Here is a 27,187-nt window from a genome sequence, read left to right on the forward strand (position 1 = left end):
TTTAATTTAGCAGAAGAGGGAACTGTCCCTATTTACCCCAGCATGGTTTCTCCCTAGTAGCTATTTGCTAGTGTCTCTCTTCTGTTTTTTATATTGAGACTTTTTGCATATTTCACTATGCAAACTACTTTTGATGTTTTTGTAACAAGAGAAACAAATCCCAGAGATCTGTGTTGCCTCTAGTTGTGAGATACTGCCAGATTGTATAAAATTGCTACAATACCCACCACTCTCATTCTCCCCTCCCCCCATGTACAGTTTTCCTGTCTTCAAGTCAGGGCTGGCCCAACACTTCCTAGTGCCTGAGTGAGCGTGCCAAATGTTGCCCTCCTTACCACATGTGCCATCTTTTGTTTCCCTGATACCTTTCTCTCTTCTCCTCAACACTTCCATTTTGTTCCCCTTTTCTTTTTCCAAGTAAAGGGAGCGGGAGGAACAGTGGGAGGAAAGTACATGGACAGAAATAGGCACCCCTCACCTGCTGTTTGAGGCAACAGCTTCAGTTGGCCTCATGGACAGGCTTACCCTGCTTCAGATCCCCCTGGGAATTTTCTCTCTACCATGATTCTTTGCCTCAGTTTGCTGTGTTCTCTAGTACTTTCCACAAATTCCTTATATTCTCTGCATGCATTTTTTTGGACTTCTTTCTTCTCCACCTACCCTTCCTCAGTTTTCTGTGCCTTAGTCTACTGCAGATAGTACCTTTTGTCCTTCTGGTAATATTGCCACTAGACTCTCTTCCTCCTTAGCTGTCATGCCTTCTAGGGCCTTGTTTATCTTTCATACCTTACCCATTCAGCTCCTCCCATCTTTAGAGACTCTCCACATGTGACTCTTTTGACCTCCTAATCAAACTGATTCATCTCTTCCCTCACAAAGACTATAAATGCTCCAGGGCAGCCATTTTCAACCACTGTGCCATGGCACACTGGTGTGCGGTGAATTGTCTGCAGGTGTGCTGTGAGAGTTTGGGGGAGGCTCATTTATTAGTTGGGGCAATGGGGATGTGAGCCCCTCAACAGCAACCTGGTATGCCTTGTCAAAAAACTGATGGCGTGTTTTGACAATTTTAGTACCTTGTCAGTGTACTCCAAGATGAAAAAGGTTGAAAATCACTGCTCCAGTGCAAAACATTGACTTAACCAGTCAATGCAACTTCTTGGTTGCATAAGCTTGTTATGACTTTGTACTTCCAGAGAAACCTTTCCATACAAACCTGTATGCACCATGTGGCTAGTGGACGTATTCTGGGGCGTGCAGTTTTATTTATGCCATCTTTCTGCAAGCAGCATTTAAGACAGCTACACAAAGATACAAATGTTGCAAATGTCAAATCCAAAATACTTTGCAGCTGGAATAAAATATTCTACCTATGTATCGACTGTCCTTCATCTGTACCACTCAGCTGTTTCTAACAAGTCGTGTGTGTACATTTCCCTCATGTCTGCTGTATGGCTGATACAACTTATTTCAGCAGAAAATGGGGGGTGCCCTTTCATTGCAATTCCAAGGGAAGAAATGTAATTTAGTGGATCCATGCTGCATCATCCTATTTCCCCTTTCCCCAAGGATCCTTTGGTGACAACTGAGGCTGAGATTACCATTTGCTACCCAGAGTATTGAGGGGAGGAATAGACATTGAGTTCAGACAGTGTGCCTGCTCTGATTCCATTTTCTCCTGTGGATTTTCTTAGATCCCAATTTGTTTTTATATTTTTGCATAATTTTGTATTTGCTCATCATGAAGGTCAAGGAGATTTGTAGAGCGCATACTGCCCATCCCAGCCACTGGAAATCTTATGGCCAGCTTTCTGAACTTTATATTGCCATTGGTCCCACACTTCAAGAATCTGACAGCCATGATGGGTAGAAAGTTGCATTGAAAATTAAATGAAGAACTAAGATTCTCCAGATGCTGGATTCTCTACTTTTCTAGCAAGCCTGCAGAGAGCCCTGAATACAAATCATCATCAGATGCTGGAGACAAATGAGATGACTGGGGTTTTATGTCTTGCTTATCAGCTTCCCTTGGTTAGATTGTTGTGATTTGGTATGACATGGCATGACATGTCAAATGGTTACATCACTGGCATAATCTACTCTTCATATAATCTACTATTAATATAATCTACTCTTTTTTTTAGACTTGACACAGATTGGTTATAAGTGATCACTGCTTTTCTATAAGATCCACACTGAATGTTGCTGCTCTTTCTTTTTTAGGGCCATGTGAGAGTAGTTCAGTTTTTGGTGAAAGAAGTTAATCAGTTTCCTTCAGACATTGAATGCATGAGGTACATAGCGACAATAACTGACAAGGTGAGTGCCAGGAAGATTCCATTGCGGTCTCGGTTGATTTGGTGGACCACCTACAACTTGTAGTGATGAAACATTCTGTCTCAGATGAAATGCTTTGAATGCAATGTAATTGTCCTTGAGGGTATTTTCAGTTATATGCACTGTGTGAGTTTTTTTGGGAGAGCGGGGGGGGGGGGTGTCAAAATGTCACAGGGATTATTCACTTAAAAGTACTTACTTAAATGTCCATACACCTTGAAAAGTTCTACAGCACACAATCTCCAAAGAATTAGGTAAAAACCCTGAAGTAAAAGATTCACAAAATGGTGTGGGAATTGAGAGAAGAGTTTCTCAACCTTCATGGTGCTTGAAAGTTCTAGTAGGCAGTTGTGTGGATTGAGTTATATGCCCTCTAGTAGTAGTAGTAGTAGTAGTAGTAGTAGTAGTAGTAGTAGTAGTAGTAGTAGTAGTAGTAAAAATGGTTGTGCTAACTGAAAGTAGAATTGCATCGTTCCTGTCCAAGTTACTGTGTTTCGTACAAAAAAAAGTATTAAAAATAGAGGTGTGCAGTGAAACACATCCTTGAGGAGAAAATATCCGTTGTATAAAATAAACTGGAAACATACGTACAGGCGTGCCCCTGTATCCATGGGGAATCCATTCAGTGGACCCACCATGGATGTGGAAATTGCAAATATGGGGGTCACCTGTCTTTCTCCCCTATTAACATGATTTAGAACTAAGTCTAATCCTAGTGAAAATGGTGTTTCTTAATCAGGTTTCTGTAAGCATGCAAGCTTGTTCTGGTTGTCTCTTGGCAGCCTGGATGCTTGAAAAAATAGATGGGAATTAATAGAAGGTGGTTAACGTCACTTCTTACTGCAACTGCAGAACTACGTATTTGAATGCATCCCTCTCTGGAAAATACCATCCCTGGAGTGGAATTTCAACATGCTAAGAAGACTAAGATTAATTTTTTTTAATGTGCTAGATTTTCACTACAAGGAATGTTTGTGGGGGAAGCATGCGAACATGATCTTCCCCAATGCTATGTGAAGTGGTACAGGTATTTCAGGACAGTACTTTATATTTCTTCTGCACCTTTAAGCTTGAAGACAAAGCTTTCGTGCTGATAGCTCTAATTCCCATTAATAGCCATACTCTTTGTGCCCCTTCTGGAGGTTGGCATGAAAGCTGTAAACACAGCTTTCTGCATTTGAGATACCTTGGTGTAATATACTTCAAAAGGAAGCAAGTGGGATATCTAGCTGCCAGAAGATCTTTCAGCTGCAGCAGAGTACTCTATCAATAGACTGTTTCTACTTTAATGGGGAAATTAAATCTACTTTAATGGGGAAGTTTAAGAATTGAAATTAGTAAACCTAAACATGGGGAGCAAATTGACATAGTCTTTAAAGGCTGTACTCCAGAAATTGTAAATCGGCCTGTATACTATTGCAGTTCAAAAATGTTGGTGTTTAATTCAACATGTGAGAAATATTCTCCAAATATGCACCTTCGCATGTAGATGAAGTAGTTCTAAGGGATAAGTAAGCGGAGTATCTTTAGATATCAAGAATAATTTCTACAAAGTAGTCTCTCTGTTGTGCAGGATCTATTGAAAAAATGTCACCAGTGTGTTGAAACAATTGTTAAGGCGAAGGACCAGCAAGCTGCTGAAGCAAACAAGAATGCAAGCATCCTGCTGAAAGAGCTAGATTTGGAAAAGGTAAGATGATAGTCATCTTCCCCAAGTACTTTGGGCCCTCGATATCTGCGGGCAATCCGTTTGAGGATCCCCCCCAAAGATATAGATTTCAGCAGATAATGATATTTGCAGAGGGCTTACACTGGCCAACCAGAAGTTTCTTAGAATTGTATGAAATCTGAGGCGCAGCAAGGCCACGCACAACCTCCCTGCACCTTGGAAGACCTCCTGGATGTGACCAGAAGACACTTGAGGTTGCATCTAGGAGGTATTGTGAGGCCCCTAAGCCTTGGCCTCAGTGTTTGTAGATATTTAAATCCATAGAAACCAAGCATATGGATAAAGAAGGCCCACTATATTGTTAAATGAAACCAGTAAAGTGCCATGTCCCTCTCATTCAGACTGAACCCTGTACATGGTGGGGTACATGTTACAAAGAGGAATAAGGAATCTGAACAATAATAATTTTCTAGATAAATTACAAACCTTTATCAGTATGAAAGCTATCAAGAGACTGAACCAAATGACTATAAATCTAGGAGTTTAATATCTCTGTCATCCCCACTCTCTGAGCTACATTGGTTCTTAACATTCTCCCTCTGTGTACTTGTCATCATGTCATATTGAGTCAGGCAAGACCTTGAAGAATGGGATTGAGTTCCCAAAGTAACACAGATGGTAGTTAGAAAATGGTTTATTTTGCACAATTCTGTAGTTATATGAGAATATACTATGTGTTTACTAAAATGTAAACTAAGCTCCATAGTGGTAGCTGATAAGATATTGATCCTCAGTTACATTATAACAGCAGCACTGGAATATGCAATGTAAGAGGCATTGGAGGCACTGAAACTTATTCTTCTGGGCAAGTCAGTAATAGTGGAATGAACTAAGATAGTGATGGAGGACTGCATCTCATCTGTCAGATGTGTGCCTCCCCTTTCAGAAGTTAGCCATCACTAGACTAAGGCATTTTAATGAATGATGCTTTCAACATGGTCTGTCTGCCCACGGCTTCAGATTGAGGGAAATTTGAACTTTTTAATGGGAAAATATAGCTTCATTAGGCAGTCAATGTTTTCTCATAGCCCAGGGGTGCTCAATAGGTAGATCGTGATCTACCGGTAGATCAGGAGGCAAAATGAGTAGATCGCGGAGTGCCGACCCCCCCCTTCAGGTGCCTCTGGGAGGAAACGCCAGGAGTAAGGCCCACTGTACTCAATGGGGCTTACTCCCAGGTAAGTGTGGCTAGGATTGCAGCCTCACAGCCTAATCCTAGGCATGTCTACTCAGGAGTAAGTCCTGTTATACTCAGTGGGGCTCAAGGTAAACCAACATACATTGTACACATAAATGTTATATGTTATGATGGCGCGAACATTGTAAAAAAATCTCTGGTAGATCTCCGGGCCTTGCTGGGTTTCAAAGTAGCTCTCGAGCCAAAAAAGTGTGAGCACCCCTGTCATAGCCAATATGAAATACCTAGATTAGTTTTGCACTGTTACAGGATGTAGCATGTGCAAGCAAGTCAAAATAAATACTTGCATGATTAACTTACAGGTTGAGAGTTCCTTCACTATGGAGGTTGATCCAAAAGGACAACAGCAGTAAAGTATAGGATACTCTTTAACATAACTCTATAGCTATCTTATTGCCACACTACTACAGGTGTAAATGTTGAAGTAAAACATGAATGGAATTTCATTTCAACTTGTGGATGAATTTTCCACAGTCTAGGGAAGAAAGTAGAAAGCAGGCTCTGGCAGCAAAGAGAGAAAAGAGAAAGGAGAAGAGAAAGAAGAAGAAAGAGGAGCAAAAACGAAAGCAGGAGGAGGATGAAGAAAACAAACCTAAGGAAACACTAGAGCTGCAAGAAGATGAAGATGAAGAGGAGAATGATGATGATGGTGAGAAATTCAGCTGTCTTCTTCCCTAACAGAAGTGTGCTGCTTTAGATATTTGAGTTTTCTAAACAGGTTCAAGCCTATTTATACACAGATTTTTTTATACACAGATTTGACTCAACATGAATGGCCCCTGCAAATGAGAAGGAATGTGCTGATCCCTGGAGAAGGGGAAAAATGCACCCCTTTAAAATCAGTTAAAAAAAACTGAACAGTCCTTTAACAATAGCCTATTAATGGGGGGGGCAGCTGGCTGACAATCCATCAATCCTTCTCTCCCCAGCGGACCCCTCCCTTCCCCCTGAGCATGTGAAAGAAAGGTGATCCCTTTGCATTGGGGAAGGGAGGGGTTGAGTGAAGCACTTGGAGGACAACTGATTGATAGATTGTCTTCTTAATGACTCTTGTCTTAGAGTCAAAAGTTCAGCAAGACTGTTTTTAAATTACTGGAGCAAAGAAATTTTGTTTTTTAAATTGATTTGCTATAGTGCTGTTTTTTGCCATCCACGGAGTGCTTGGAATGGAACCCAAGTGAATAATTAGTCTTATCCTGTAGTCTTGTATTTCAGGGTTTACTGTTGGTTTAAAGTGAAAAGGAAATTTTGCCCCTTTTCTGCTAATGATGGCAATGTTATGATATGTAGCAAAAGAAGTCTGATAGGAAAGATTGTTGCAGTTTATCATGTTTACATTGATTCCTTGTTAGCTCTTTCTTTCCTCCTAGCAATCAACATCTAAATTGTAAGCTCCTTGAAGTAGTGATCTGTATTTTTTTATGTAACTGTAAATACCATGTATATTGGCATGGCTGTATATTTCTAATTATTTTAGCCTGTGGCCACATATTCAAGCCTAATATATTCAGCCTGAAGTCTCCTGTTGTCTCAGACAATCCTATTTGTTTCTCTTTATGCCTGGTACTGGCTTCCCAAAAGATGCGTGATCTAGTTTTTACCTAACCCTACTAATAGCATCATTTCTTTCTTTCCCACTGGATAACATGAGCCCATGCTCATACTCTTCCTAAATGGCCTAATTCATTTTGTGTTACCTTTCCATGCAGGAAGAGAACCACCTAGGTCAGTGGTTCTCAAACTTTTCCGACTCGTGGTTCCCCTGATCCTTGTGGCCATTGGCCACAGCTCCCCATTACATCACCTCACCTCAGTTACCGCCAAAATGGGGATGAAGGTGTTATAATTATACACTAGAAACAAAAAAACAGCTGCCAGCACTCTGAGGCTGCAATCCTAACCACACTTACCTGAGAGTAAGCCCCATTGAACAAAATAGGACTTACTTCTGAGTAGACCTGGTTAGGATTGTGCCCTGAGTTTGTTAGCAGCACACCTGGAGAGTTTTGGAAAGGGACTTTTTCTTTCTTGTAAGGGAGCAAGAAGTGATGAAATTTGTTGGGGGAGAGGAAGACTTTGTTTGTTGTATATCTGCTAACTGCAAACTGATGTGAAACCAAAACCCAGAGACTATTTGGCTGCAATCCTAACCTCACTTTCCTGGGAGTAAGTCCCATTGAACACAATAGGACTTACTTCTGAGTAGACCTAACTAGGATTGTGCCTTTTGTCTTATAATAGCAGCCAACATGAGAAGTACCCCCCACCCCCTAAAAGGAGGCAGAAGGAAAAAGGGGATGGCTGAAAAGGAATGGGTATTTTTATTTTTTAATCAATTTTTGGAGACAAAGCTTGGCTGATCAAGAGCGACTTTTTTCTTGTTTGAAGGGGGAGGAAAAAGAGAAAGGTGAAGATCCTTGGTTAAGCCGACACAGACCCCAGCCTATGTAGGTCTACTTAGAAGTAAGTCCCGTTTGAGTAACTGGGGCCTACTCCTAGGAAAGTGTGGATAGGATTGGAGCCACACAGAGCAAGATTACAACTCACCCCCAAAGTAGATGGGGGCTTGCTCACACATGTACACCCCAGCATGCAGATGCTACCCCTGTTTCCCCCAGGCAAGACAGAGGAATGTAGGCTGTGGCATTTGGACACCCCCCCCCCCGCCCCGCCACTAAGAGCAGGCTAAGCTCCTTCCTTCCCAACTGGAGGAAAGCGCTGCACTGCCTGTACTTACTGGTGGAGCTCTCTCAAGGCCAGGCTTCCCTCCCAGTTTGAAGCCTGAAAGGAGCGTGTCCTGTGCTGATGAGATGCAGCACCTCCGCTGCTGCTGCTCAGCTAGCCTTCTCTCGGTTTTTTGGGGAGGCTCCCCCACCTCCCCCCACCATGTTTCACATGCCCTCCCCTACCTCATACTGCCCCACCCACCCACTAGAAAAGCAGCAAGTAGGGAGGCAGCATGTGCAGCTGAGCAGCTATGGCCACCTCTCTCCCCAAGAAGCCTCAATGCTCCTGGGGGCTAGCCTAGGGAGCCCTGATGCACAGATTGAATACCTCAGACCTAGGTGGTACCCCTCTCTCTCCTTCTCCGTGGTCTTGGGAAAGAATAAGTCCCTTCCCTGAAGCTTTTAGCTTAACCTTTAGTCCTCAACCCCAGCTGGAACACAGCCTTTTCAGCCTTGTCTGATTGTCAATTTTAGTTTGTCATTTCCTTTGACTAGACTTGTTACTCTGTAAAATGTCATATACACTAATTAAGCAACATAGGTGAATCATAAAAGGATAAGCATTTCCTAAAATGACAGGTTTCAAATGTTGTTTTTGTTTCATCTTTTCACCTGTAACAGTTAATAAAATAAGATCAGACTATTAAAGAAAACAGTGGACAACATGGTTCAAGGCACTGCAGTTCTGAAACACTCTTCAGAAAATGTACTGCTCTGGCTCACAGTTGTTTTTTATTCACTTTTTGTTTCAGTTGACCAAGAAGTTCCTTTAGAGCCTCCTAGTGCAACCACCACAACTACTATTGGAATATCTGCAACATCAGCTACTTTCACAAATGCATTTGGGAAGAAGAGGGCCAATGTAGTAACAACTCCCAGTACAAATAGGAAAAATAAGAAGAACAAAACAAAAGACACTCCTCAAAATGTGCAGATAATTTTGCCAGACCAGCATATAACTCTAGCACAGCAAAAAGCAGATAAAAATAAAATCAATGGTGAACCAAGAGGTGGCAGTGCTGGTGGGAATAGTGATTCTGACAACTTGGACAGCACAGATTGCAATAGTGAGAGCAGCAGTGGAGGTAAAAGCCAAGAACTGAACTTCACTATGGACACAAACTCTTCAAGCGATAGGCGATATGCCTCAGTACTGCTCCCTTCTCAGGAAGACAAGACTAACACCTCAGCTTCCAAAGTGCAAACAAGGTAAGTTTTTATCTCCTGTATGAAACACTAATATACTAGCTTGATAGAGAAATTTTCTAGATGTGCATATTTTGGTCCCCAAAGAGGGCTTGCAATCTGAATAATTGAATGCCTAGGCAATGAAACTGAAAGTAGCTTATAATCACCAAACTTAAAATTGATGAAAGTGCTTTGTTCTGTCCATTTCTTATTCTGATCAAAAAGAAAGCAAATAACTTTTTTCAGTGCATAAAAGTCTAAGGGGCAACAGCAGCCAATGACATCCATCAGCATTATCTATTTAGCTATAACGTCACTTTGAAGGAAAGGTTAGGCAGTGGTGGGTCAAGAACCAATTTCAGTGCCAAATTCCAGTACCTGTTTACTCTGCATGCATGTATATCTCGCATCTCTGTCATTTCTCCTTCTGCATGGATGAAGAGAAGCTATTGGCATGCAAGTGTGTTGCCTAGCAAATGTCTAATATGTTAACAGTGTCTCTATCTACAACCATGGGGAAGAGAAGGGGGGAGCACTGAGGAAGCAAGATAACCACTCTCATTGCATCCAACCTTTTATTCTTCATTCTTTGCACAACTGAAGATGAGGAGGGAGGCAAACTGTAACCGCCTACTTCTTTTTCTTTCCTGTCTCTGCTCCTTGCATGTTTATCTTTTCCATCCCATCCATCTCCATCATGTCTTGGCAACAGATTGGGAAAGGGAGGAGCAATTGACCATGACAGTAGTGCCCTTCAGGGATTTGACCCAGTAACTGTTAATTATTTAATCTTAGTACAAAAAATTGGTTGTTTTTTGGTATAGAATTAACCACCTATGCTTTTGTGCATCTTTGAAGTTGTCTGAACCAAGAGTTTTATATCACATTGATATAGACTTTAGATTTCACTATAAACTTACAAATGGAATTATGAAAATCCTTACTATGGTCATATTAATTTACATAGGTTGATGCATCATGAAGTATGGGGTTAATAGCTAAGATGGAAGGCACTAATGAGCAAAAGACCCATTACTAGTGGCATAATTTCTCCATTGAGCTGTAGGTGTAAGAGCAACTCCTAGCTGCTGTCTCTTTGCAGCAACTCTAAGCAACAGAATCGGCTTAAGTGACATGATAGTAACAGTTTTTACTCCAGCCAGATGTTTTGGCTGCTGATACTGCTAGTTCTATAAATGGCCCGTTTGTCTAAAGGCAGAGTTTTCTGTAAAGTGAACAAGGTACTATGCTGACCTAATTTTCTCTGAGAATTTGGTTTATACTTGATGCATAATTTGATCTTTTTGAAAGTTTTAATTACTCCTCAGTATTGATTTGTTAATATTTTTGGATTATATGAAATTCAGTTGCTGGAATTGTAGCTTTTGGTAGCTTGATAACAAGAAATTAATATTGAAACAATCTTCGTTCCCAGACTTGAAGGTGAAGCTAATCCAAACTCATTATCAACAAGTTATAAATCTGTGTCCCTGCCTCTGACATCTCCAAACATAAAACTGAATTTAACTAGTCCAAAAAGAGGCCAAAAGAGGGAAGAAGGCTGGAAAGAAGTAGTGAGAAGGTAAATTTCTTCACATCAGTTTTGTGAAATACAGTTTAACCTTTTATGAATATGATCTTACCAGTCAGAGAATGTGGGTATGGACATGTAATAAGCAAGATGGATGAATACTGGAAATGGGTAGAGTGGGAGTGTTTGTGGACCAGTGTAGCAACAGCTAGCTCTCATACTACTTAATAAACTTTTAAGCACTTGATAACTTTGGAGAAAGTCTGTGTGTATAGGTTTCACTTATGGTGGAGTTTGAGCGTATATCAAGGTTGTGCTCCACATGTGCAAACGTGAGTTAAAAAGTTGGGATCTGTGTATGATCAATCTTAACTTTTTCTTCATAGCAGGTGGATCATAGAAGCAGGGCTTACTTGCTGAAGGCACTTGTCTACATGTGGTGGGGGGGAGGGTGTGTGACCTTGCAGCTTGTCCCTGTGTGTCATAAAGTGTTAGAACTAGCATGCTGAGACTGTTTGAATCAGGCCATAGATTCTGTTTGTAATTCTGTTTGTAAGCACTTCTTTAGTTTAGAATATGTGATATTTGTGTGAAACTTCATTATATTTCATTGTGTGATACTAAGGTATTGTTTAGAATGCCGAGGTATTCTATAGCATGCCAAAAACTTTTAAGACAATATATAAAATAAAATCATCTGTGCACATTTCCTCAGTATTCTGTAGGTTACAGAGTTTGTTAACCAGCATTGTGTGGAACACTTGCTGAAAACATGGTAGACATTCTATTGAATACCTAGGCATTGAATTAAAATCTCTAGGCAAAGTATACGAGGTAAGGGCAAGATGCTTATTTCTCACCATGCCTGAAAATGCTGCATATTCTATAGAATACCGAGGCATACTATTAAAATTTTAGGTAAAATATATGAAGTTGGGATGAAATAAGTTTATTTCATATTTTGCCACAACACAGTAGGCGTTGTATCCAGTACCTAGGCATTCAATACCCTAGTTTCACACAACATCGATAACATATACAGGTGTGTCCCAGTCTCTTCTGGGGTTCCATTCTGAACTCCCCATGAATACCTAAAACTGTGGATACTGGGCATGCCTTTAAAAAGATTGGGGAAAGCTTTGAAAATCTTGGCAAAAACAAGATTTTTTAAAATGTTCCCCAATCTTTTTAAGATGTGTCCATGCTATCAATGGATAACTGAAACTATGGATACTGAATACGTGAATACCGGGTTTGCCTGTTCGCAGTATGTCAATTTGCAGAAGCCGTGCAAGTTTTTTACACTGTACAGGAGATTAACTACCTGACATAGTGCTTGAAATCATCAAATTATTCTTCCAGTTAGTGCAAATAAGATGTTTTTCTTACCAGCTTAATGGATTGGATACCATAGTCTCTCGAGACTGAAGGTTGCCAACAACAATGTTTTCTGTGATGGAATTTTATTTCCAGCGTTCCCCTGAAGCTATTAAAAAATAAAACTTTGCTGTCATACTAGACCCTACTGTAGATTATGGTACTGACCTCTCTGAGGTCACTCTTCCAATTAAAGGGTGCACTGCAGTCCTTTCGAAATAGATTGGACATAATTTCCTAACTTTTTCATGGTTTCATTAGTGTTATTAATCTGAATTGTTTTCCTTATATTTAACACACTAGTAAAGTCAGACTTCCTAGAGTTTACACTATTCTCGTAAAAATTATGTAGGCTTATCTTGATTTAGGGGATGCTTAGAGAATGCTGTGGAAGTGCCTGCTGTTCAGACTGTGATGGTTAGGAAATCTGGGACCAGAAGGTACCTATTGAGAGAGTGTCTGAGGGAGCCCATGAACAGATCTCTTTGCTCAAAGAAGAAAGATAAAATTTTAAAATGTCTAGATGCTTTTAAAAGGGGATAGGATAGATTTATTGAGGAAAAATTCATCATGGTTAACATGATAATTGTGTGCCACCTCTGGGTTTTAGAGGTAGCTTATCTCTAGATGCCAGATGCAAGGGTGTGGCAACAGGATGTAGATATCTTGTTGTCTTGAATGATCCCAGAGACATCTGGTGGACCACTGAGATACAGGAAACTGAACTAGATGGTTTCTTGGCCTGATCCATTAAGGACGTTTTTATAAATGTAACCAATAAAGTGAGAGTGTTTGCTTGTGTGAGATGAAATAAATGGTTGGCAGTTCTTGCCATAAGGCAAAGAGTCATGAAAGATTGTACAGTACTTTTTCTCCCTCCAAAAATGTTTTCTACTCTCTTACAGGCAAGTAGGTAGAGTTTTAAAAGACCCTTCCCCTAGCAACACTCTTCAGTCAACGCCAATTGAACAGTTTCAGCTGCAGAGAGGAGGACGCTGCTGTTCAGGAGCAAAAAGGTACTTCATAGAGGCATTTTTTCTTCCATATTGGGGTAGAGAAAGAGGAATTAATTGTCCATAGATGTGTTAGAATTAGGATCAGTGTGCTTTTTATAACTTTAGGTACAGTAAAACTTACTGACCAATGGAGCAGGATGTTCAGATTGAGAGTGTTTCACTATGTAGAAACAAAAGAGAGGAAAACACTAGGATCCATGAATAGAGAGGAGGTAGGCAAAGGCTTTTAGAATTTTCAAGGCTGTTGGCAGCTATTTAAGAAGGGTGTGAGATGTCATAATCAAGGAATAAAATGAGGGCATGCCTTACAATGCTAGGACCAGTGAAGGACTAGCAGATATGCAGGAATATTTTCTAAGTCCTTATGGCTAGGATACAGAAAAATAGGATTAATTGAACTGAATCTGTCAGCTTTTTGTAGGGGCTGAATGAACAGTCTGTGCTCTGCTTGCACTATGTTTTGAAACTTCTCTGAATCTACAGCAATTGCCTTTCACAATTTGTTCTTCATAATGAGTAACCCAAGGGCCTTGGGGAACTAAAGACCTTGGTCTGGAAAGCAAAAGCATAGCTGATGTTCAGAGTTTCCTGGAGTGCTATGCTGACCACCTTGGGGCATGTGTTTTTGAAAATCTTGCCTCTTGGTATGGTTTAAAATAGCAGGCTTGTGGAGAAATTTGTTTCCTTGCATTCAGTGTTTCCCCTAAGCTGCACAGCCAGGCAGCTCAAAGCTGAGTTCAAAAGCTCAGCAATGCGGAAGTTCAGCAATGACACATGCCATCACCAAGCATCTGGAGACAGTTTTGCAACAGAGTCGTGATACTGCACAGGAAATGAAGGGATCTTTGCACCTGTATGAACCCCTTAATGCAGAATATAGCGTGTTATCTATTTTTCTCTGTAAACCGCTTTGTGAATTTTTGTTGAAAAGTGGTATATAATATACAGGTTCAACCTCGGTGTTCCAGAACCCCCCATGGATACAAAAATCCACAGATACTGGGATTACCAATTAAATGCTTCTAAAATTAAAACAAAACAAAACAAAACACCGAAATTGCATTTCTTACCTTTCACATGGTGAAACAGCACGGTTTGCTAGTGTCTCAGGGCTAAAAATGACTCAAGATGCACTTCTGGGTCTCCCAGTATAGGTAGATGCTGCATTCAGCCACTAGAGTTTATGTATGTAAGAGCTGAATGTAATGGAGTTTCATTCTATTCCATTGCATAACTTTCAGCACCTCTAGTGGCTAAATGCAATATATTTGATGTGTCTTTGAGCTATTTTTAGTGTCAAGACTCTAGGAAACAGCACGGTTTCACTGTGCAAAGGTAAGAAATGTGATTTTTTTTTTAGCACCTTTCTTTCAAAAGCATTTAAATAGTGACCCCAGTATCTGCTGTGAGTTAAATCCACAGATACTGAGATTGCACCTGTCCTTTCAAGTATTGCAGCCTCTAAATGCCTGAGTGTTGAGATACTAAAAATTTCACATGTGTAACTTTCTCAGTAGCCTATTGAACTGCAGAGATTAACAAGTATAGGGTTAGTTTCAATCTGGAATGAAAATTCTGTTTGCTGTTTTTACAGATTATCGTCAATAGTTGATTATGGGGCCTCCTACTTTACTAGAATTTCCCAATTAAAGTATTAACTTTGGAGCAATTACCCTGAGTTAATTGAAAACTCACATGTACTGCAAGCAGGACTCTCATGTGCTACAAATAAACAAAACAAATCTTTTAAAAAATCAAGTTTTTGAATAGTAGCTGTTCGCAAACATTCATCAGTGTATTATACAAGATTAGGATTCCAAATATTCAAAAAAAAAATCTGCAAAACATCATTGCCCTGAGATGTCCTTCAATTATCAGAACTACATACTATACTCTATAACTGTCTTAACACATATAAAGAGAGGAATCCTCAAACATTTGCAATCTTTGTTGTTTAGGTCAAAAAAGCTCTCTGTTCCAGCATCAGTCGTGTCTAGAATAATGGGGAGAGGTGGATGTAATATCACAGCAATCCAGGATGTCACTGGTGCTCATATTGATGTGGACAAACAAAAAGATAAAAATGGAGAGAGAATGATCACTATAAGGTAACGTGTATAAAAATCTCATGTTTTTCTAATGTATTTTAGTTATACTGAAACATAAATTCCAGAGATGACACCACCTGTTCTGTTACAGGGGTGGAACAGAATCAACAAGATACGCAGTGCAACTTATTAATGCCCTTATTCAAGATCCTGCCAAGGAACTGGAAGATTTAATCCCTAAAACTCATATAAGAACACCTGCTTCCAGCTCCAAATCAATCCATTCAAATTTTTCATCTGGTGTCAGTGCTGCTTCAGCTTCAAACAAAAACTCGTTTCCCCTTGGAGCTCCGTCTCTTGTCAATTCTCAGTCATCGACGTTGTCTACTTTCCAGTCTGCTAACAAATTAAGCAAGAATGTCCCAGCAAACGTGCGCTCTTCTTTTCCAGTCTCTCTTCCTTTAGCTTATTCCCATCCTCACTTTGCCTTATTGGCTGCCCAAACTATGCAACAAATTCGTCACCCTCGCTTACCTATGGCCCAGTTTGGAGGAACATTTTCAACTTCTCCGAACACTTGGGGGCCATTTCCAGTGAGACCAGTTAATCCAGGCAGCACAAATTGCTCTCCAAAGCATAACAGTTCAAGTCGCATTGGTAACCAGAATGGCAATATTTTGCAGCCTGAGTCTACAGGTTTAGCCTCTAGCTGTCCTGGTACTGTCTCTTCTGTAGTTGCGTCCTCCCAGCCCCTCTGTGTGGTGAGTAACCGGACTCCATCAGTCAGAAAGCAGTTGTTTGCTTGTCCTAAAACAAGTACCATGACAACAGCAATCTCAACTGTGACAACTACATGTAGCACACTGCCTTCCGCTTCTCCTGCACCTGAAAACACTGGGCATGTTCCTTCTGCGTTTTTGCCCTCTAGTGTTCCACAGGCACAGCAATCTGCACTTAAGACGGACGCTGTTCCTTCTGTCCCTACTCCCAAAGAGAAGGCATCAGCACCAGAACAATCTATCGGAAATGCATGTGTGTCATCGTCAGTTGCTGGTAGTAGCAATATCTCTGCTAGCAGCAATCCAGGAGTCCTAGAAACATGCACATCCAGCAGCCCTGCGCCTCCCAATGTCCAAGATGAAACACTGCCAACCAGTATGTCTGACTTAAGTCCTTCCATATCTATGCCTTTTTCTTCCAGCTCAGAACCCACTCCATTAAGCTTAGCTTCGCCTAGATCGGTTGCTACAGATAATCAGGACAACGGTAGCTTACCTCAGTTAGCTGTACCAGCACCCCGAGTTTCTCACAGAATGCAGCCTAGAGGTTCATTTTATTCAATGGTACCAAATGCAAATCTACATCAAGAACCTCAGTCTATTTTTGTTGCAAATGCAGTTCCTTTAACGCCTACTCAAGGTCCACCTCCTACAGTTCAGCTGTCATCGACCATGAACGTTATGAACGGTTCTCAGATGCATATTAACCCTGCAAACAAATCCTTGCCTCCTACCTTTGGGCCAGCAACACTCTTCAATCACTTTAGTAGTCTTTTTGATAGCAACCAGGTGCCAGCTAACCAAGGATGGGGAGACTGTCCACTGTCCACACGAGCAGCAGCGGACCAATCTTTTACTGTCCAATCTACATTTTTGGGTAGCTCTGTGCTGGGTCACATGGAAAATGTGCATCCTGATAACTCCAAGGCTCCAGGATTCCGGCCTCCTTCTCAGAGAGTTTCAACTAGTCCTGTAGGTGAGTAACTGAGGCTTTACTGCAGTGATTGTGGCATTAGCCTCTTGGTTGCATTTCAAATAGTTCAGAAGGAAATGACTTCTGTGATTCTGAACTGATAATGAGAATTGTGGGGATCCTTGCCTGGGTTTTTGCATTCAGTATACAATATACAGTGTCTTCAATATAATTGATAAATCTAGGACTAAGCATGGCTGTGAAGCATGGAAATAGGCTGCTGAGTCAATTATGTCACATGGAGTGATGAAAAATCAACCATTTTAATAAGCCGTTTTAGCGCTTTATGGTTGCAGGGAACTTCTTCCTGATCTTTGCATCCTGGATTACCACATTTGCACCAGTTGTTTGCATTGTGTGTGTTGTGATGCTTAATTTGTACTTCTCAAATTTCTTTTCATTGTCAGCCCTGTGAGTGTTTACTGATCTGCATGAAGATACTTTTTTTTTTGTCACAGGACCAGTTGCCAAACATGGGTGGGATTTGTAGCCTTAGTCCTGCTAATTGTCTCAGCAAGGCCTCTCTTGCAAGAGGCTAGTGTTGGTTGAAAATCAGGGCTTTTATTATTGCTTTATTTTATAACATTAAAAAAGGTGTGTTGGGGGGGGACTTAGTACTGCTCTGGTGTCCTTATGTAGCAGCAAGTCTTAAAATTTAGTCTGGGGAGCACCAGTAGCCCCATTTTCACTTTCAAGTGATCCCAGAGACTTTTAATGAAAATGGAGGAAGATGAAGAGCAAAAAGTTTTTTTTGAAGTTTTTATCACTTACTGAAGAGAGAATCCAATTTAAACTTCACAGTTTAAGCTTTAAATACAGGTACCCTTTTCAGTAGTGCAAGAATCTGCTGTGTTAACTTTAAAGGATTAGGTGCCATTGTTATGACTGCAAATCAAATTGTTAACCAGCATATGTAAGTAAACCATCACAAATGCAACAGCACAGACAGGTTTCATTTTGCTTCACTTGAATTAAATAAGTGTTTTTCAGTGAAATTAGTTCTTCATACATGTGTGAACCAGGACAATGAACTGGGCGAGTTATTCCTCAAACTTTGAATCATGGTCATAGAGGAGAATTGTGGCACTTTGGTTTAAATTTGAAAACCAGTCAACTATATGGTCTGTAAAGTACAGACAAACCAGAAGAGTGCTGCTCAATGTAACAAAGTGTAAAAAAAAAAAAAACAACTAGCGTGCATAATGAGATGGATGCAGCAAAAATGACCATTTTTATTGCTTGATGAAGGAATTTTGTTTCTATATTCGGATTCTAGTAGTGTCTCAGCATCTTAGGAGATTCCTTTCCCAGAACCCTTGTAGATGCCAAGACCTGTGGACAATGAAATCCATGGTCTGGGCACCCAGACCCTCTGAAACGCATAGCCGGTCATTTCTGGAGGATGTTCTGAGGCATAAAAACTTCACTTCCAGTTACCTCCCCTCCAAAAAAACCTCTGGAAGTGACATTTTAAGGCCTCCGAAAGATCTCCGAACACCCTTTGAATGTGACTGGAGCACAGCTCTGGTCACCTCTGGAGGGTGCAGGTTGGCTCTACATCTCGGGTTCTGAATTCACAGATAGTCAAATTCATGGATTAAGAGGACCAACCTTTAGCTGTTACAGGCCAGACAAACTTTTTTTTTGCAGGTTTCAAAAGAGTGTAGATGTTTATCAGTTTTTTAAAGTTTGAAAGTACTTGCACTCAGTCATCTGGATAAGAATTCTTTCTCACCTTTTATAGTGATTTCAAACCTGAATGTTAAGGCAAAATACCTTGTTCAACCAAGATAAAATGATCTTGAGGCATCATTTGGATTATGACCAAATGAGCAAGACCTTTGTCTACAATATGTAGAACCACAGTTCTAAACACAATTCTCTGTGAGCTGTGCATCTTGGCTATAAAATTTTCTAATAGCTTATTTCCCAGCATTGAATTGTCATTCTCACTGCATGCATTGAAATATTAGTATAGGAACAATCTGGTGTTTCTCTGTCTCAACCTGAAGAAAATAATTTTAAAGAGCCAGGAAGATCAGGACATTTTGTCTTGATTGCTGAATGTACTGTGCAGTTTTGATGCCAAGTTTGTTAATTAATAACTTCCCCATCTTGGCCTATACATTTGTTCAACAATTGTATAGAGAATATCTGTAAATGTTGTAAATTATTATTCTTGAATACAACTTCCACTTATGTTTAAGAAACAAACAAGAACCTTTAAAAGCACAGAATGTAATGGTTCCTTATCCTTATGTAAGAGTTGCAAGAAACATTTCAAATGTATTCCAGCACACTTAGTTGGTGCTAAAAACTGGGATCAAGGGATGCTGCTTATTGTACAGATTCTGATATTGTCCTGAATATCTCCAATTAAAATTGAGATTTTCTGTAGCTGTAGATATGTAGCATTTTTCTGATTCTCTGGAGTTATTTTCTTAAGCATAACTGTATTACTTGTGGACTTAACTTCTCTAGATCCATCCAGCAGCTCCTCAAACTCCACTTCAGCACCTATGACAGGTTTTTCAGCAAATATTCAAGGAGCACGGGTTTATCTTCAAGGGCCAGCACCTGTTGGAACTCCCAGCTTTAACAGACAACATTTTTCACCACATCCTTGGACAAGTGCTACAAATTCATGTAGGAGCTTTGTGGGTTTATTTAATTCAGCACATCAGTCTTGTGGTCTTTTTGTTTTTGCTGGCTGTATGATTCTAATACAGTAGTTTTGAACATCATTTAAGAAAACTTTTTGAGAGGCAGTTACTGAACTGGTTAAAATTGCATCTTAAGGGCCAAGCCAGACATGTTGCATATCTCTTCCCCTCAACTTCCCTTTAACTTAAGGGTGGTTAGTTAACCACGAGTTGTGAAGGGTGCATAGAGGTGTATCAGCATGTTGGATCTAGTTTGGATCGAAGGCTTTTAACACCTCTTTAAATATAGTATATGCATCATCTTGGAAGTTATGTGCTTTTGAAAACAGTGGACTAATATTTCTAAGCCATATGTTGAATTTTAGACCTGGGCTGTGTTGAGAGAGATAACTGTGCTTATGGTGTGGGAGGTGCTCAGCACTGGCTGTTGAATTGTGTTTCCTTCCCCCAATCATAGGTGGAAAGAACTAGAGTAGTCATAATTCATACACAGAGAATGAAGAGCTACTGTTTCTCTCTTACAGCTAACTTATAACAGCTAACTTATCCTCAGAGTTGGGAGGGTTGGCTATTTCAATAAATAAGTAAAAATGTACATTTCTCATCATTTGGTTATGTAGAAACCTACTTCTGTGATAATGAACTTAAAAGGATTAAATCACAGATCCATATGATTTTGCGTCTGTGAGATGAGAGCAAGAAATCAGAGATGTGCAGCAAGTATAGAACTAGGTAGCTTTTGCTGAGTGATCAGTTGTCTGTGGTGATGGCCATCAGATACGTCAAGGGCTGCCTTAAGTAGAACAGCTGTGACAGGTGCCACATCATGGAAGCACACACTTTAGAGCAACAGATTTTCTTTCTTTAGATACTTTAAAATTCATATGCTGTTTTTAATCTTTATTTCAAAATACTGACAATGCAGTGCTACATTTGATTTGTGATCATGTTTCCCGCTAGTTTTAGTAGAAATACAGTATTAACCATTTCCCGCTAGTACTTGTATTTCCAGCTAGCTTTTGAAATACAGTATTAACGATCTCATACCTTGTGAAAGAGCTCCCTAGAGTTAAGGTAGTGGAGTTTTTCATAATAATAAAGCAAAAGAACTGTTTTTTTATCAGGTGAATCTCCTATTCCATCAGTTTCCTCGGGATCATCTTCACCCCTTTCAGCCGCTTCTGCACCTTCTACCTTGGGCCAGTCAAAGGCAGGGAGCACAAATCAAGACCGAAAGGTGCCACCACCTATTGGGACAGAAAGACTTGCTAGAATTAGGCAAGGAGGTTCTGTCACCCCTACCCCCTTGGGAACCAACTTCACAGCTCCTGTTGGACACAGTGGTATCTGGTCATTTGGTGTTAACAATGTATCAGGTGAGTCTTAAAATGATCACATGAGAAATTAAGACTTAAAAGGAAGTGGTAATTTTGAAAGACAATTACAGTTTTATATGAAGAAAGAATATATGTTGAAAGATATTGTCTGGCTTTTGAGCTTTTAGTGACTGTTGCATAAAGAACCCATTGTTAAAACAAGAGTTTAAACATGTGCAATACAGTCTCCCCTCATCTTATACAAGGGTTGCATTCCCGAGTCAGCAGTAAGGGTTAAATTATATATACTCAAAATGATCTTGAAAATCCATGACATCTGGAAAATGGTTCTATGAAAGAAGCCCACACAAGAATTGGCCATAGGAAAAAAAGTGCCCTAACCTGTTGAGTCCCCCCACCCTAACCCTTGCAGGCTTTTTCCCATGTGGGCTTTATCCTGGTTACCCTGGAAAATGTATACTGTCTTTTTAAAAATTACAAAATGCATGTGTCTTCTGAGACCAAAAGAGGAACAGCAGCTTCATTCTTCAATCTCACACTCACTCTCAAGCATGTATTTAAGTAAGCAGAATGGCAGGATGAATCGCCTGCACTGTTTAAACTGATATTTTGTTTTTTGGTTTACTAACTTAATGCAGTCTGTGCAAGTCAACTTGTCCAAAGTTGTCTAAAATCAGAGGCAACTGTACTTTGAATATTTATCCATATACTGTATATTGTCTCCTTCCTAGTATATATGCAAGGGTGTAGGTTCCATGGAATACAGGGTGGGTAGTATGATCAGCTCTGTCAAAGGATGTAGTTGAGAGACATGAAGAATGAGACCTGAAAATAGGTCCTTAGATTTTGCCATGGAAAGATCATGACCTCTTGAATTGAATGTTCATATAGAATTGAATGTGCAGAACTAAACTGGCAAGGATGGAAAGCAATGGCATTTCTATTTAACAGAAATGAAACAGTAGTAACCCATGAGATGAGTTCTGGGTTCTTGTCACACACTTGCTAAACAACACTTCATGTCTTTCTAGAAGGCTTGTCAGGTTGGTCCCAGCCTGTAATGGGAAATCATCCAGTGCATCAGCAGTTATCGGATCCAGGCACTTTTTCCCAGCATCAGCCAATGGAAAGAGACGACTCTGGAATAGTGGCTCCCTCAAACATTTTCCAGCAGCCTATGCCAAACAGCTTTGTGGATTTCTCTAAAGTATGTTTCAAAGAGTGTGTGTCAGTTGCTCAGTCTCTCTCTCTCCTTATATCTCAAGCTAACTTTTTTTGCTAATGACTAGATTTGTTTTCCCAAAATCACATGCGTGTCAACTTGAGCATAGGTTAGGAACACTTGCTGAAAATCAAACCATAATTGATGCCATACAATTATAGTTCTATTTCTGTAGCATGCTTTCTGTGACTTTGGGCGTTCTCTGGAAATAAGTATTTTATTTCAGCTTCTTGACAATCTCTCCATCAAGTTCTTCCTTGAAGAAAGTAGTGAAATAACCAATTCAACCCAGTGTAAAACAAAAGCTTGTTGTACAGTAATATAATCAAAGCAGCTGTTTAATGTCTGTGATCTGAAAAGGGAACTGTTACAAATTACTGCTGTTTAGATTTCTGATGGAAATACCAGACTTTTTCATGATGAAGAGAACTTAATTGGAGAGTTCTGTTTCGGAAAGGAAAGTACAGCTTGTCCCTGTTATCCACTGGGGTTCTTTCCAGAACTCCAATGGATAAAAAAAATCACTGAATAAAAAAACAGTGGAGAAATAGATTTAAAGACCCACTTCCAGCTTTCTTGCACTCCCATTGCTCCTAATGGAATAAGGTCGTGCCTCAACATCCACAGGGGTTTGATTCTGGGACTCCTTGCTGATACCATAAATGTGTTAAAATAAAAGCAGTTTAAAAAAATTAAAAAGTGTGTCCCTTTACAATTGTGGTTTAAAAATAGCTATTCTTACTGTTGTAGAGAGTCAGTCAGTGATTAGAAATGTAAAGGACCCCTACCTTTGCCTGGCTCAACTAAAGAATAAAATGATCACTTGCATGACTGTCTCTCTACAACAGTAAGAAAAGCAGTTTTTTTAAACTGATCTTAAAGTGATGGATTTTTTCTCCTTCTCCAGGGATCAGCATGTTCCTTCTCATTTGCAGTGGCCATTCATGTTGAGTCAGATCAGTGTATAACAAGATTGGACCTGTAATGGAAACATTACATTGAATGAAGATATTTGAGGGCTGCTCCTGTCCTGTTGTCCTATTTGATATTAATCTGCCAGTCACTTGTGGTCCTGCAGGATGTGATGCCCTCTGCCTCTTCCCCTGGAAGTAATTTCAATGACATCATCATGTCACCTCAAGTACTTCCGATATCACGCTAATAAGGGCTGCAATTTCGCAGCCCCAATTGTCATGATGGGGTCACTCCTTTTCTCCTTCCTTTTTAAAGAGAATGGGTGGCCTTCCAATCTGTGTGGCTGGCAGTTATGAAAGGGGAGAGAAGGGAGATCCTCTGATTGGTGTGGCTGGTGGTTTCCCGCCAATCTGAGGGCCACCCATTCTCCTCCTCTTTAAAACAGGGGAGGAGAAGGGGCAGTTCTCAGATCGGTGCGGTCAGAAGAGGCACACAGAGTGGAGTGTTGTGCGGTCCCAGCCAAGTGCCACTCCCCAGGTACGCCAGTGCTGCCAGTATCACATAAAGAAAGCCAAATTGGTTAACATTCACAAGAGACACTGAAACTATTATTATTGTTATTGTTATTGTTATTAACAGTATTTATATACCGCTTTTCAACTAAAAGTTCACAAAACGGTTTACAGAGAAAAATCAAACAACTAATGGCTCCCTGTCCCAAAAGGGCTCACAATCTAAAAAGATGCAAAAAGAACACCAGCAGACAGCCACTAGAAAAGACACTGCTGGTGGGCCAGTTACTCTCCCCCTGCTAAAAAGAGAAGCACCCACTTGAAAAAGTGCCTCTTGCCCAATTAGCAGGGGTAAGCATTTTATTTTAAATGAATCTGTATCATGAACATAGAGATGGTGCAGAACATGAGTTGTGTAGCCTGCGCTCACAATCTTCTTCTAAAGCAGGGGTCAAACTCGTCTAAAGTCAAACTTGTTTCATACAGAGGGCCGAATAGCATACATGATGCCTGCTGAGGGCCCGAAGTGATGTCATTAAACAGGTCATAATAAAAAATAAGCACTTAGGAATTCATTAGCTGCAAATGACAGAAGAGAAAATATGCAAATCTTGATCATATTTCAAGATCTGGGAGAGCCCAATTTTCATGTGGGCTGCCCTTCAGCAGTAACTCCTTAGCACTGCTCAGTAGATGAGAGCCTGAGGGCCAGATAAAAAGCTTCCGCTGGCCACATCCGGCCCCTGGGCCTTATGTTTGACACCCCTGTTCTAATGTGCTGTAGATTTCTTAGCATAGCATCCCAGTCTTAGATCTGCCAAAAAGAATGGACTTATGGTCTTACAACTTTTGAGTACTACAAACTAAAAGTATTACTGCTCTGTAGATCAGGTTACATGCTGCCTGGTCATTTGCTGCAAATCTGTCTTCCTTTCTGTTTTAGGGCTTACCCATTTCCATGTATGGAGGCACTATAATACCATCTCATCCTCAGCTAGCTGATGGACCAGGTGGCCCTCTTTTCAATGGACTGCATACTCCAGATCCAGCATGGAATCCCATGATAAAGGTTGTTCAAAATTCAACAGAATGTACTGATGCTCAGCAGGTACAGTAATAAACACTTTCCTTGTCCTTTTTAAAGTTTCCAGCTTCTGTATATAGTAGTCAAGAAGTTGTTAAACAGGCTTCTAGCTTTCTACATCTCATGTTTCACTTTTGTTTTTTTTATATAGCTTTATACATTCACTGTATGTTTAAAGGTGAAGCCAGCACTTCTTAAGAGTCTAACTCAAATAATCAAATTAAGTTGCATTCTTTTACTTTGAACAGATACCACATGGTCTTGCAAATGAAGCAGCTGATGGATAGTGGTGGATTCTGCCTTAACAGTAGGGATAACTGTGTTTGAGGATAAGATCTTAAGGAATGTTAAACACTTCTGTGTTGGAGCTAAACTTCGGTTAGATGTCAGGATACTGGCCCCACTTTTTGGAGCTTTTTGGATCAGTAACTCTATGGCATCATTGCAGCTGTACTCTGAAACTAACTTCCAATTTGTCATGTTGTCCCACTGTAGATTTGGCCTGGTACCTGGGCACCTCACATTGGAAACATGCACCTCAAATACGTCAACTGATTTAGGAGGTCCTACCTCTCTTTTAAGCCTTGTTTGGAGAAACCTATGACCTTGGAAGACCCTGGGAATTTTTTTAATGTGCCTAACGAAGCAATTTTTTTCTGTGGGCTGTAACGAGAGAAACTTGTTTGCCCGTTGTGTAAGAACAAATTGAGTTACCTATTCAACTGATTCTGTTCTCCAGTTAGTTTAGCCATTTTGAACTCAAAATCGGATGACCCTAGTGCTTTTGGCTAAACACTACTGAATGCTACTTGTATGCAGCAGAGAACTAGATGATTACATGATTTCAACCTTTTAGGGTGGTAAATACATGTATAATTGTTTACATACTTAAAAGGAAAAAACGTTGAGTAAATTTCATGTCGTATAGTGGCTCTACTTTATGTAGCCTGTATTAATGTGAAATATTTACCTGAATATTCAATAAAAAGATGAACATTATAGGTCTTGTGTAGTAATATTCCTGAAATACTACAAGTTTTTGATGAATAGTAATAAATTGTGTTCCACATTTAAAATTAAAGCGTAAATCAGCCACGTTAGGTAAGCTTCTCTCTACTCAGTACTATTAAATTGTTTTGTTACCTGCGTAGAAAGTCAGGAATACGTTTGAATGCATGGAGGCCATGTTAATCAACCAGAAGCATTCTACCTCTAAGGCACAGCATGATTCACTGTGCCTAGTCCACCAGAAGAGAACAAGGTTCTGTTTTGCTAATCAAATCTGAGTCTTTGCTATACCCTATGTAATGTGCTCTAGGACCAAAATTAAATTGTTAATAAACATGACACATACCTCACACATTTCATGTCAAGACAGGATTTTTTTTAAATTTGTAAGATGCTATGCCAAGCCCATATTTTTTCATAAGTTGACTTTGCCACATTGATGTTCTGAAATATTTGTGTATCCTTTAGTAAGTATGCCCTGAAAGAGCCAGGAAAGCACAATATAGTTTCCCTATATTTAACATTATCCAAATTCAGACAGATGTTAATCTTCTAATTCCACAAAGATTTGATAAGCTGAGTGACAGCTTCAGCTTCTAGATAGTAGTTTACTATTGAGGCTTTTCACTATTGAGGCTTTGAGCCATTTAGTTATTTGATTTTTCTCTGTAAACCACTTTGTGAACTTTTAGTTGAAAAGCGGTATATAAATACTGTTAATAATAAACTGTTAATAATTTTCCACAAGAAAGCCTTAAACCCTAATTAGTTCTAGTTACATGCACAGAGAAAACTGTTCCCAGCATATTAGTGCTGGGGTGGTGGACCTTAGGCGCAAACCATTCTCTTTTCCCATGACTTACCTCCAAAGTGGAAATTGAGGCTTGCCGAAAGACCTCATTGAGGTAGAAGTGGGCCAAAGTTCAGCCTCTCAAAGTGGCTCACCAGCAGAAATAGTTGCCTACAAGAGACAAGGTTGTTCCCCCTTTCAGAGGTACATATCTTCCATGGTGACAATGGGAATTTTAATAAAATCTTTTTGATAGCCAATGTGTGTAGTGCACTGGGAAATTTGGGTCTTCGTTTTCTAAGTGACTTTCTGACTAAAACCATCATTGGAATCTCTCGCAGGCAAATAAACTGTGTTCCACATCCAGAGTATTTTAGAACCATGGCATCACTTCAGGGGATGTTGACTTTCTTCTTCCCCCTGCCTTTCCTGGTGCATGTAGGTCCACCCCATATGAGTCAGTGTTTGATAGAGGGAGCCATTCTACCTTTGCCAGATTGGTCCACTCATCTATCTTGACAGTTGCAGCCACATGTGCACCATCCTGTGGAGTGTTCCCACTGAAATTCATGTCTGCTGAACCTGAACTATGCTGCAAAAAATGGGAGAAGTAGAGCCTGTTGGCACCTGCAGAGTCAAGTGCCAGATAACTGAGAACACTTTGGAAAAAGACCTAGGGGTCCAAGTGGTGGATAACACAATGAAGAAGTGAGGTGGTGATGCTGTGATGCAAGACTCTCATACTTCGTATCAG

At 40.2% G+C, this 27,187-nt stretch overlaps 1 protein-coding gene across 6 annotated transcripts in view; it reads left to right on the plus strand.

Moving 5' to 3' along the window:
* The window catches only part of ANKHD1 (ankyrin repeat and KH domain containing 1), a 105,305-nt gene extending 79,671 nt beyond the window's left edge, over nucleotides 1-25,634 (plus strand). For 4 of the 6 annotated variants that reach the window (XM_066625372.1, XM_066625377.1, XM_066625376.1 and 1 more), the window contains 13 exons: nucleotides 2,224-2,319; nucleotides 3,911-4,027; nucleotides 5,739-5,913; nucleotides 8,743-9,199; nucleotides 10,614-10,760; nucleotides 12,992-13,102; nucleotides 15,061-15,210; nucleotides 15,302-16,905; nucleotides 19,384-19,548; nucleotides 20,690-20,941; nucleotides 21,934-22,109; nucleotides 24,495-24,659; nucleotides 25,131-25,634. In XM_066625372.1, coding sequence (XP_066481469.1) covers nucleotides 2,224-2,319; nucleotides 3,911-4,027; nucleotides 5,739-5,913; nucleotides 8,743-9,199; nucleotides 10,614-10,760; nucleotides 12,992-13,102; nucleotides 15,061-15,210; nucleotides 15,302-16,905; nucleotides 19,384-19,548; nucleotides 20,690-20,941; nucleotides 21,934-22,109; nucleotides 24,495-24,659; nucleotides 25,131-25,190 — 3,675 coding nt within the window. In that variant the 3' untranslated portion in view covers nucleotides 25,191-25,634. The remainder of the gene's footprint in view (nucleotides 1-2,223; nucleotides 2,320-3,910; nucleotides 4,028-5,738; nucleotides 5,914-8,742; nucleotides 9,200-10,613; nucleotides 10,761-12,991; nucleotides 13,103-15,060; nucleotides 15,211-15,301; nucleotides 16,906-19,383; nucleotides 19,549-20,689; nucleotides 20,942-21,933; nucleotides 22,110-24,494; nucleotides 24,660-25,130) is intronic. The other 2 variants (XM_066625373.1, XM_066625375.1) reach the window with 2 other exon arrangements.
* Nucleotides 25,635-27,187: the final 1,553 nt, after the last annotated feature.

This window comes from Tiliqua scincoides, chromosome 4 (assembly GCF_035046505.1).
Source record: "Tiliqua scincoides isolate rTilSci1 chromosome 4, rTilSci1.hap2, whole genome shotgun sequence".
Classification (NCBI taxonomy): domain Eukaryota; kingdom Metazoa; phylum Chordata; class Lepidosauria; order Squamata; family Scincidae; genus Tiliqua; species Tiliqua scincoides.